A 13,231-nucleotide genomic window follows, 5' to 3' on the forward strand; every position below is an offset into this window, starting at 1 on the left:
ATTTTTTGATTTTAAGTAATTATTTTAAGATATTAGGTTATTATTTAGAGATACTAAATCAAAATATTGATGTATATTTAAGATACTAAGCCAAAAATTTTAGAAAGTTTCTCTACATTGAGATATTGACTTAGAATCATAATTGAGAAATATTTTGAGATATTAAGTCCAAATAATGAGTAGGTTTCTCTATATTTTGGGATATTAAGTATACTAAATCAAAATATTGAGTTTATTTAAGATACTAAGCCAAAGATTTCATAAAGTTTCTCTATATTGAGATACTATGTGATTATTTTGAGATACTATGTCAAAATATTAAGAAAGTTTCACTTTATTTTGAGATATTAAGTCATTATTAGTATAGTTTCTCATTATAATGACTTACTGGACCTTGTTTTTTAATCACGTTGACAGTAAAACATGAGACAGATAATCAAATAATAGATAATAATTGTTCTAGCACTCATTGTAATTGTACTTTAGCAGAAGAACCCACTGCATGTGAAGACAACAACAACAAACATCTTCTTTCATCCGTCCTGAGGAGAAGATCCACACGCAAACCATGAGGATTATAATCCTTAAAGTAAACACAAACCACAGCAGGATAATAGCTGAAATGAACACGACAATATTAACAGTCTGATCCAAGGTTTTATTTGTGAGCGTACATGTTAGAGTTAATTAGACTGAAGGCACAATACTTGGTTTTAAAGCTGCAGCAGGTCATTTTTATTTAAAAAAAAAAACCTTTTCTCATATTTGCTGAAACTTTCACTATATCCTGAACCATGGAAGCACTTTTCCACCAATGTAACGGGGAAAAAAGAATTAAATAAGTCATTTTAATGAGAAACTTTCACAAAATATTGATATTAAGTTATAATTTCGGTAAAGTTTCTCATTGTAATTACTTCCCCCCCCCATATTATTAACAGAAATGGACTTCTATACCTGACAGAAGTACATGAGACAGATAATCTGTGAAACACTGCTAACGGCATTTACAAAAATCCACTGCATGTGAATAAAAACAACCAATCAGAGCCATGAAAGATAGTTTATTAATGAGTCTCATTCTTGTAAATCCTATCAGGAGCACCAGGAGGAGCCAGAGGAACCGGATATTACCTGTCTCATGTTCTCCTGTCAGAAAACAGTGAAGTTATTTTTTTATAAAAGTTCCCTCCTGCAGCTTTAACTACTGGAAATCTGTCATGTGTTAATAATAAAACTCCACAGATATTTAAATAGCTATTACATTGGTCTTACGTGTACGTTAGGTCGGGTTTGAAGCTCAAAAGTAAACATTTGTAAAAACAAATTAATTGCATTGCATGTAAACGTGCCGGACTCACAAGCCACAAACTTCAGTCTACAACATGGCAATATATATATATATATATATATATATATATATATATATATATATATATATATATACATATATATATATATATACATATATATATATATGAGCAGCAGTTGGCACATTGGGTCATCAGTTGGTGTAAAAAGTAAAGGCAATTCATGTTACATAGTTAAAAATTAAACACAAATCTGCAATAAAAAGCTTTCCTAACCCACTCGTCCTCCATGGAATGAGATGGAAGGCACTATTAGAGGCATTTCTACGCAATAAAGGCAATTTAAAAGCAAAAAAAAAGAAGATATGAACATCTCAGAAATACCTCAGAAACTGCCTGGAATTAAACACGTGTGTGCAACTGAGTACATTAATAAAAAATAATATCTGTAGTGACTAAGTACACACAACATTCAATCATTCTTAATCTCAAAAGATCTCAAAATGAATCATATCATACATAGGCACTTTTTTTCTCTATAGCAACAAATCTACTAACGTTAATTGATTTTAAACATCTCTGCAGTCGACCACTGTTTCTGTGGAAAATGTGCATTTCTAAATAATTCATATGCAACTTAATTAAAAAAAGAAAAGAAAACTGCATCTGTGTGGGTCACCACAGTCTTGATTAATGTGTTTTAAGGCATTTAGTTGTTAATGTACCTATAGCCTCTGCAGCACGTGACATCTAAATATAAATTATTTTCTCAGCTAGTGAATGAAATTATGGTTTTGAGAAGAAAAAAACCCAAATACTTGCACATAAAGGGGTTTAAAATGTTAGATCTCTGGTATAATCTCTCATTTCAAGTATAATTTCTCTTTCTACAGTGTCTAAATCACATTATGTTGGGTCATTGGGCATTGGTTTCTCTTTGATTAAGTACGTACAGCATCTCTAGTCAATCAGATCTGAATAAAATGCCCCCGTGTTCCTTTCCCTGAGATCTTTAAAGGAACTTCCACCACTTTTTCTGGAATTAAAGAAAACAAAAAGAGTGTGAAAAAAAGTGTGAAGCACTGACTGCAATCTGGAGGCCGCTTCCACCTGTAATAGCTGTGGTACAAATAAAATCAAGAACAAACCGATCCCTTTCGGTCTCTCTGAAGATCACTTAGAGGTAGATATTAGAACCTAGAAGCAGGGTTTTTTTGTTTTTAAGGAGATTATGGTTTTGGGACTTTGGGCCTGGTTAATAATGTGAGCGGCCTTGTCCCAACTGGTCCTGCTCATGTAGCACCAGGAGAGGGGGGGGGGGGTCTCAGTCCGTCTTCCAGACTATGTTCAGGACCTTCACAACTTCCTCGTAGATGATGAAGACTATGGCCACGTCCATGCACACCCGGCCCAGCCGAGGAACTGTACCTTTGTAGAACCTGAAAGGGACGAAGGGAGAGAGTGAATGTTCACGCAGCCAGGCACACGACTGCAGGTGACATTGATAACCAGCCAGTTTTATTATATATATCCTTAATGGAACATTTTACAGTTAATTAATTACAGTTAACTACATTTCAGCTAAAGTTGTCAGTGGTCTTTAATGGACAAACTATGTAACAATGACACTAAATCTAAATGATCATATCTTTGATATTTCTGTTTATATAATCTCAGCCGATACCGACAATAACGATATATTTGTGATTAGTTAATATCAGTTAAACACTGACTTCCTGTCTTTATGCTAAGCTAGTTGACATATAGACAATTCATATTACTGCTCAATTATCCATTTGTGAAAGTGAATTCTTTAAAAAGGTATATGAGCTCCAACTGTCTGTATTATTATTATTATTATTATTAACAAATAAAACTTACGCCCTCGGTCCCTCGTGCTTCATGATCTTGACGGCGCAGTCCATTGTGCTTTTGTACTTGTGAGCTTCGAGTCCCTGTTGATAATAACACACATACGCACACGTTAGTTACACCTGCTCGGGAGTTAAACTCTACGAGACTCTGAGCTGCGAACGCGACATTCAGCCGACCTGCATTCTGGTTTTAATGACATCCAGCGGAGTGTTTCCAAACACACTGACGGCACCAGCAACAGCTCCAAACAGTCCAGTTATCAGAGGGTTAATAGCTTTGTTGGGGTCATCACCTTAATGTTAAACACAAGAGATGATTATTTTTTGGCTGCATTAATGGTTGTTTGTGGTGATTATGTTATTATTCATCCACTCACACACCTTTGTACCAGTTCCTCAGGGAGGTCATGACGTAGAAGCGGATGGCCTGGTTGGAGCCCTGTTTCAACACGGTGGCTGTTAGGCCTTGATAAGTCCCCTTCAGTCCTGAAGACGCAACAGATTAATGAACCTTTCCAGAATATTATCCTCTAAATAATGCATGCGATGACTCAGATACATGGGAAATGGTGCAGGGCTCGGTATGTGTTGGACAGCAGGTGGCAGTAAAATGCAACAGACGGATGGAGAAACCCTCTTTACCTTCAGTTCTAACAATCTCCCTCACACCGTGGAAGAACCCCTTGTACTTTGGGTTTGCCGACGTCTGATCGTGGATGAATTTGACCTAAAATGAAATGTTTAAATGTTTGTCAGGCTCAATACAAAATAAACTAATGAATGTGTGTTTAATAAGTCTGTTTTTTTATACCTTAACAGTCTCCATGGGACAGACGACGAACACAGCCTCCGCCACTCCGGCGCCGAGGCCACAGAGGAATCCTCGCTTACTGTCCAGTTTACCGTTTTCATCTCTCATCTTATTGCTGAGGAACTCAAACACCCCAAATCTGCAGAAGTTAATGGAGAGTAAAACAAATATTAATGACTCAAAGTACTATAAAGTAGCACTTTATTAAAGATCCTTGCTGTTGTGGCTTTGCTTACGGTTAATAGATAACTGGCTGAGGTTTCATTGATGTGTAAGCCTTAATAAAATAATAACGTTAATAGCTTTTGGGTTGCCAGGTTGTGGAGTTGTTGGACCATTAAAAAATCTATTTATTAATAAATTATTAACATTTCCAACTGTAGACTTGATGGATTAAAACCTCTTTATTAAGTAGAAAGCAAGTAATAAACCCATCTACTAATGAACTACATTATTTCTAACTGCATTAAAGCTGTAGCGATTTATCAATTAATCAATTAGTTGTCAACTATTACATTTATTTCGATAATCAATTAATTGTTTTGAGTATTATTTAAGAAATTATGTCTAAATTCTCTCCTTTCAGCTTCTTAATTGTGAATATCTTCTGGTTTCTATATAATATCTTTGGGTTGTGGACAAAACTTTGAGCTTTATGAAACATTTTTCACAATTTTCTGACATTTTATCAACCAAACAGCTAATCAATTAATCCAGAAAATGATCCACAGATGAATCGATAATGAAAATAATCATTAGTTGCAGCTCTGAACAGCATTATTACCAAATAGGAAGGATGAACAAAAAAATAATAATTGATTGATTCAATCATTTATGCTACTTTCCTTATATTTACTGAACAAACAATTCATTGATTAATTGAGGTTTAGTTGCTGCTCTGGTTCTTTGACTTATAACTCCTCTATAAGGCATCAGTAAATGATTTATTTCTCCAATTATAAACTGTTAGAGATGCAATTAACTAATTAATTTAATTATTGATTAATCTATGAATTTATTTTAGATGAATCGGCTGTTAAAAAATATCAGAAAATAGAGAAAAATGTTTTAAAATAGCTTTTTTTCAGACTAAGAGTCCAAAAATTCAAAAAATATATTCAATTTATAATGATATAAAATGATATAATGATTAATCAACTACTGACATTTTCTGCTCTAGCTCCACAACTTACAGTACAAACACTTTATAAAGGGTGTGTTTAGGCGTTTACAGGTGTGTGAGGTTGGAGGGTTGCAGTACCTGACAGCTGCTTTAGGTATAGAGCCGTACAGCAGTGAGCTCAGCCCCCTGTAAAGACCCCTCACCCCATGACTGTTCACCGTCTGCTTCACACAGTCGCCTGCAGGAGACAGAGAGGGGAAGAAGAAACACTGATTTAATGTCGCACCAGTATCAAAAGACTGCACCAGTGCCAAGATAAAGCGTACTGTGTGTCATCGCAGTACGCTTTATCTTGGCACTGGTGCATCAGCTGCTGCTTTGTTTTTTTTTAAAAAAACAGGAAAGTTGTTAAAAGACAGATCTTCGGGCGCTACATGTCGTTCTGCAGCTCATAACAACGAGTTTCCACAGACAAACACGGTTTGTGCCAAAGTTCACAAGCTCCGGTTGAACAGATAACAAATACTAACTCACTGCACAAATACACAATCTGTTGCTTCATGTTCGCGCTCAAATCTGAGAGACTTACTGCGGACTCTAAAGGGAGCGGTGGCATCGATACAGCGGCTCATTAAATCAACATAAACCATCCAATGTTTGAGTTATACCTTTAACCGAGTAGGTTTGATGATGTTCTGTTATATGGGATTCCACTCTTTGTAAGAAATCATTTTCCAGGGAGTTTTCTTGACAATACAGGACAGCACTTGCTCACAAACGCTCATATAATTTAGCAGTTTGGCTCCGTTATAATTTTAAGGGGTGTAACGCAGAAGGCCTACATTTCAGCATTTGGTTTACTTCTGTGAAGTCAATAGTCTAATAGAACAATAGGAAAGTGTCAGGGGAACACAGAATTTGTCCAAAAAAAAGCCTTTTAAGTCTGTATGATTGTTAAAAATGATGAAAAATACAAAATACAGACAGAGAATTGTATATAAAGTTCCCTAAACAGGAAATAATCTGCTCAACATTCATCCAAATCTCTCATTTTACACAAACTTCCTGCAGTTACTGAGTTCACTGTTTGGGTTCATTGTTCAGTTTTTACTGTCACTTGTCAGTTTATTAATTATAGAAAATGGGTCCCTATAAGGAAAAAGGTCAGGATCCACTGCTGTAGGCAATCTGACTGACGGGATGTTTCCATGACTGGAAAACTAGTCACTAATTTTCCAGACATTCCAGGTTTTCCAGGGCGTGTGGGAAATGTGTTATATCTATAAAATACATCACAGTTGTCCGGGTTAGAACATTCAAAAGGCCTAAACTTATTTCCACTGTTGTCGTTGGTGTGTTTATACAGTCAATGTCTGACATTTTCAAGAAATATTAGAAAATAAGTATATTTAAAAAGGTCCAGTGTGTGGGAGTTAGTGCCATTTAGTGGTGTAGTTGCAGATTGCAACTCCCTCGCTTCACCGTCCCTTTCCAAATGTGTGAAAAACGCACATTTGGAGCCGATTTAGAACGATTCTAAACTTATGTACTTTAACTCTTTAACAAAGGTTAACATGAGGTACAAACTACTTAAAACGTTGTTAATATAGTTCAAGGAGCAGATATTGTGTATTAAAAAGTAAAATATAATTAGCTTTTACAGGTGAACTTAATAAAAAGGCCACAGAGGGAAACTTTATTATCGTCACACGTGGTAAAAGCAGTAAAATCCAAACAGACAGCGATCACAAACTCACTGATGCCTTTGTATTTGGGAGGATTTGCCTTCTCGTCCAGCTGCAGCTGTGTTTTAACGTACTCTGTGGGGAAGGTGATGCAGATCTCTATACCTCCGGCTATCCCTCCTGAAATAACAGAGAAAACACTCCATGAGTCAGAACGTTTCCTCCGTTAACAACACACACACACACACACACACACACACACACACACACACACACACACACACACACACACACACACACACACACACACACACACACACACACACACACACAAACTGCATCAACACAGCAAACCACAACCAATTATCTTCATCTAATCTACTTTACACATTCATATATGTGTTACTTTGAATACTGTTTAATATCCAGTAGATTTAATGAGAACATTTTATACTTTTACAATCAAATACAATGACACTGTCCTGCATGTTCCCACAGTATCTTTCACAATAATTAAAATAATAAAACTTTATTTATACAAACACATTTCACAGACAAAGATGTGCTTCACAAAACGTGAAAAATACAAATAAAAACATGATGCAAGAAATAGGATCATTAAATAGGATTTAATAGTTGTTAGCTTAGATTAGAAATCCTCGGAGAAAGTCTTCACTGTTGCATCATGCACGTCTGCTCCCCAGAGCTTTATCTCCCAGCTCCACCTTAAAACCCTGGTTGTCACACATCTGCCGTTCAACAGCGAACACGCAGCCGGCAGCTGATTGGCTCGGCTGATCTCAGTGTGATTCGGCCTACAGTTACTCCCCCCTGGCGTGAGTCCAGCTCGAGGGGGTGTGTACCTACAGAGCACATACTGTTCACCACATCATCACCTTTCAGCAACACCATATCAGACGGTGACAGTGTGCGTTCAGCAGTGACAGCTTTAAGTAAAGTAAAGTAAAGTAAAGTGAAGGGAAGTTTCTGTTGAGTCTGCAACAGTTAAAACAAGTTTGACCAGTTATCCCACAACTGAAAAATCCAAAATCTGCCTGGACTCAAACAGCTCAGCTACGAATGCTTAAAGCTCTAATATGTGCCATTTCCTCATTTAAAAGTGTATAAACTCTATGTTCTGTATGTAGTTGAGTTCTTCCATTATCCCAAATGTTTCCAACAATATTCAAACTCAGAGAAATCTGTCATTTTATTCAGGTAACACTGCGTTTCACCGGTCGCCTGTCGATGGCGTCATATCCCCTTTGTGCCTGCGTCAGCGTTGTGGTTGTCTGTCAGAAGCTGTCATACATTGACTGTTTATCCAGTCTGAAGCCACATTGTTACCATCCACTGTTTAGATCTTGGTGCTTTTTAACTCTAGATTTGAACCGGATGAAGGATTTTAGTCATCGGACGTCTGGATCTAAAGTTATCAGAGAAACAAGCTGACGTAACGTTAGCAGCAGCTCGGCTCGCAGCCCCTCCGGGACGTCCTTTGTCTACAGAAGAGCGTCCGAGAAGAAGGGAATTTAAAGAAAAAATCAGTTTTTAATCAGCGGGTCTGTTTGTTTTGGATCTGTGGATCATTGGGCTCCCGGTAGAAACCTCCTGAACCATGAACCCTGAAGGAATCCTAACCGGGAGAAGCTGACTGCAATGACGCCAATGGTGGTGAAGACAACAACTCCCATGATCCCACGCTGCTTCGCCACCTCATCAAAATTTGTCTTATGTTATTGTGCAGAAATTACTTATTGTTAGCTCAACACAGGGCTCAAAATGTGTCAAAAAAACTAAAAACTGAAGGAAAGCAAACAGCAGATTCACCCTCTTTGTTCACTCTTTCAACATGCATTCTCTCTACCAAACCGCCATGCAGAGAAATCCAACACACCACCGGTTTCCATGCGAGTCAGGCATCACAAGATCACAGCTTGACGGATCAGTGTTTTCGCTGAAAAACATCAAGTGCATTTCTGCGACCTCACTGAGGCTCTAAAAGTGCTGGTAATGACACACCCAGGCATTCCTCTGGTTAGAGACTGGATTTACTGCTGCAGCTCTACCTACAAATTAAGCTTGAATCACAAACAAACACAGTCCACATCATCATCATCATCATCTTCGGGAAACAAGCCTGCGTGTAGTACCTGGTGTATGTCTCCGTAATTCAGGCTGGAAATAGATACAGAACCAGTTTATCGAGTTCATACATGTGTGGAAATATTAAACACATTTTAAAGATATAAAGAGTTCAAACAAAACAACTCGACGAGGGTTCAGTGGCGGCAACGCGGCGTCATCCTATACGGGAATATGGTTGCATCGTTAATGTTATTCTACTATGTAATATTTTACATCAACCTGCGTTATATTCCAAATAAATCACACAATATCTGTTCATTTATGTTCTAATAATTAAAACTAACTTAAAACAAACTGTCTGCTGGCCTGTAGCTTCACATATAAACATGAGAGCGGTATCGATCTTCTCATCTGTCAACAAAAAAGGTAATTATGTCCTAAAATACCGAAGTTTTCCTTTAAAAACTGTGACAATAAAAGTAGAACTTGATGTTACAACAATAAGATATTAATTAAATAATACATGTATTTCCCAAAATGTCAAAACTATTCCTTAAAATTTGTTGTTTTTGGCATTTTTGGTGCGTTCAGCCAGAGATATTCACCCACATTATGAATGTTTCAGTGGGGATTAGCGGTTGCATAAAGCCTAAGCATGTGATCTTATTATTCTCTTGTGACTTGCTGATAGATGCTTTGTCATTAGTTCAATGAAAGTGAGCCCTGATCATTTGTCTGCATCTGGTTTTGTCCCTTCACGCTACCCATACCTCTATATTTAGCTTTAATACAGGTCGAGCCTTCGACTGACCCCCTTTGCAAATAAAAAAAGGGTCCTGCAGTGGACTGAACACGTATGTTGTAACGCAGGTGAGCGTGTGCAGACAGAGGCAGCAATGTGCTTTGTCATCGTGGCTCATGCAACTTTACATGGACCCCCGGGGGCCCTCTGAGCACACAGCATGAGGGCAATGGGGCAACAGAAAACACCCACCAAACTGCTGACAGAAGACTGTACAGAAACGGACACGAACGTGATCAATAGCGCCGTACAATCGGGCTGCAATCGGCTCTCTCTTACCTCCTACTGATGTTGCAATATCACCAATAATCATTGATCTGTGGTTCACGCTGAGCTGAGCTCGTCACTGATTGACTAACGAGACAAGCGGGTTCACGTCAGTCGGGTTTCTTTGAAAAGGACGCGTGTGATTAAAGGTTAAAGGTCGTCCACAGACACAACCGACTGTCCAAACTCCAGCCTCAAAGACACAAGTTACAGGTATTAGCTTCTGTGTGACATAATGCGGATCTAGAGCGGCAATACCAGTTTAACACGTTAATTTAGATTAATTTGAATTAAAATGGAAGTTAATTTAAAGGTCCAGTGTGTAGGAGCCACATAACACCTGAACAACACCCCCGTCTACAGACAGCTTTTGGTTTGTCCCTTCTGTGCTGCTGTAGAAACATAAAAGGTAGATAGAAAACGTCTTATTCTAAGGTAACAAAAACACAACTATTCTTATTTTCAGGTGATTTTACACTAATAAAAACATACCTGTGAATATTATATTACATTTCTGACAATAGATTATCCTCAACGTTACACACTGGACCTTTAATCGTCTGTTACAGCCACATTTTAGACGAAAACTTTGAAGAAGTTCTATGAAACAAGACATGTATTTAGAAAAATATCAGAAAATTTGGACATTTATTGAAATTATAATGCCACCTTTAGACATTTCTATTAAATGCTTTATTAATGTGTCACAATAAAGTGATGTTTTAGTTAAAATTAGAGCTGTCTGATTCGATATAGTGCAATTTTTTTTACATTTTATTTTAGGAAAACTGTCAAAGTATAAAGAACTCACCACTATATGAATTTAAAAAAATCACTTTTTAATGAAAACCAGAAAAGTGGGGTTTATTTCCAACATCATAGCCCTCAGTTTATGTTTACTACACTGATATTTAACACAAAAATAGTTCTTTTTTAATATTTTCTTACACCCCAAAAGCAAATATTGATATATGTGATTGTTTGCCATTAAAAGGGTCCCATGTGTAACATTTAGGAGGATTATAATGATCATAGGTATGTTTTCATTAGTGTTTAATCACCTGAATAAAAGAATAATTGTGCTTTTGTTACCTTAGAATGAGACGCTGCAGGACGCCATGTTTCTACAGAAGCCTAGAACGGACAAACTGCACACTGGTTGCAGAGACACACTTATCACAGCCATCGTCAAATACAGACGCGAGCAGTGTTCAGTTAGCTGTTCACCGTTAGATGCCATTAAATCCCACACAACTGGTGTTTTAAAATCAGCATATATTTCTGCCACCTCATCAATATTTGCTGCTGTCCTGGAGTTTAACCGTAAATAAATGTGAATAATTATAGTTAATTATAATATTATAATAGTTATCAGCCACATAAACAAACAATCAGGGAGAAGATTGGCTGTTTCTGTATTTATTGTAATGTAATGTAACACAAAGCGTTAAAAACACTACCGCTTCTGTCCACAGGGGTCGCCAGAATCAACACTTACTGAAAGTTCCTAATTACAGCTTTAATATATTAAACAGTCTAAAATAAAAGCATTTTCTGCTCCCACACATCATCCTAACACATATACTGTTTTTATCTCCAGTGTGCCTTTAAAGAGCCTCCACTCTCTCCCTGCCTGCAATCCACCTTTACTGTGCATGTTACAGCTTAATCTCAGGACCACCACCATCTCACACACACACACACACACACACACACACACAGACAGACTGAGGAGGCTGCTATAAAGTTGTTTACAAGTTTGTATGTGTGAATCTGTGTGTGTGTGTGTGTGTGTGTGTGTGTGTGTGTGTGCAAGGACCAACCTCTCCCTCCTCTTCCTCCCTCCCTTCATCTCCACAAACTTTCTTACCTGCCAGGATCGCCTTCCCAGGGTGGGTGAGTTTGGCTTTCCCCGCCGGAGCTGCAGCAGCGAGACACCGCGGTCTGCAGAACGGGCTCACGAATCCAGGTTGTCCGGACATGACTGCGATACCCCGGCCTAACTTTCCTCTCTCTTAGGGGGTGGGGGTGGGGGGGGGGGGGTAGTTGTTGTTTTTTGTGGCTGAATCCGGACGTGCTCGGTTGCTGCAGTCAGCCTTGAAGCCCCGGTGCAGTCTGGGTGTTGTGTGCAGCAGGAGATGCAAACACTGACCATTGGACTCTTTTTGGAGTTGATAATGTGTGTGTGTACTTTCCACTGTGGAGTTCCCTCCGTGGCACACACACACACTCACACACTCACACACACTCACACACACACACACAGGGTGATAGCGTCGAGTCAGTGTTCCTGCAGGGCGGGGCAGCCCCCCCCCCAACACGCATACATACATACGCCATGTTGGTCACAAACATTTAAGGTGGACTGGAGGAGTTAGTCTCTGCACACAAGCTCTTTGTCGTTGCTCCTTTTCCGGTCTCCTCTTTAAGTGCAACAGTTCACCTGCAGGGGGCGCTGCTGCACTCCTCAATCATTTTATTACTGTATTATTTATTTATTTAATTTATTAAACATACAATACTAAACATACAGGAACCTGTGGGGGGTTATAAATATAATAACACAACAAAATAAACTCATTAAGAGCAAAAAGTGTGAAATATTCCCAAAAATCTTTGTGTTATTTTACTGGAATATAATTTAAGATAAGATTTTAAGACTTTATTGATCCCACACTGGGGATATTCACTTGATACAGCAGCTGCAGATGTAAAACAGCAGATGAGAAAAAAAAAGAAATACACATTAAATAACTAAATAAAATAGAAAAATATAAGATATCAAGAAAATAGAATTAGGTTTGTGTACTACATACAGTATTTTTATACAGAATAGTTATATAATAATATGAATATTGGATATAACTGTACAGTGCTGGTTTTTACTTAAGAGATAAGAAAAATAATTTAAAAGTCATTTAAAAAGATGTATATATATATATTTATTAAAGAAATTCAGAATTATTTTGAAATTAGTTTATTTGGCCATTTAATAAAAGTGTTATTACACTTGTTATCCTTTAAGTTACCTGTACAGTAAATAAATACAGGGGTGAAAACACAATTTGTGTCTAAAATCTTGCCAATAAACTATTTTTATCATCATGGATCATGTTGTAAAATTAGGCAGTTATTGATGCATGTATATTATTAACAGATTATTAAGATTATTTGCTGACGTAAAGCCTCCATAATTACAGCTATGAGTCAACACAAAGTGAAAGTTCCTGCTTTAACATATTAAATTAGGCATTAATGATCTTTTTTTGGG

At 37.5% G+C, this 13,231-nt stretch overlaps 1 protein-coding gene across 1 annotated transcript; it reads right to left on the reverse strand.

Moving 5' to 3' along the window:
- Window positions 1–637: 637 nt before the first annotated feature.
- slc25a1b (slc25a1 solute carrier family 25 member 1b) lies at window positions 638–12,221 on the reverse strand. Its single transcript, XM_051412758.1, has 9 exons — window positions 11,831–12,221; window positions 6,876–6,983; window positions 5,257–5,356; window positions 3,996–4,134; window positions 3,827–3,911; window positions 3,566–3,670; window positions 3,362–3,477; window positions 3,192–3,265; window positions 638–2,749 (listed from the first exon to the last, which is right to left on the reverse strand). The coding sequence occupies exons 1-9, from the start codon at window positions 11,940–11,942 to the stop codon at window positions 2,635–2,637; spliced, it is 954 nt and encodes a 317-aa protein (XP_051268718.1). The 5' UTR covers window positions 11,943–12,221; the 3' UTR covers window positions 638–2,634.
- Window positions 12,222–13,231: the final 1,010 nt, after the last annotated feature.

Source organism: Dicentrarchus labrax, unplaced genomic scaffold (genome assembly GCF_905237075.1).
Source record: "Dicentrarchus labrax unplaced genomic scaffold, dlabrax2021, whole genome shotgun sequence".
NCBI lineage: Eukaryota > Metazoa > Chordata > Actinopteri > Moronidae > Dicentrarchus > Dicentrarchus labrax.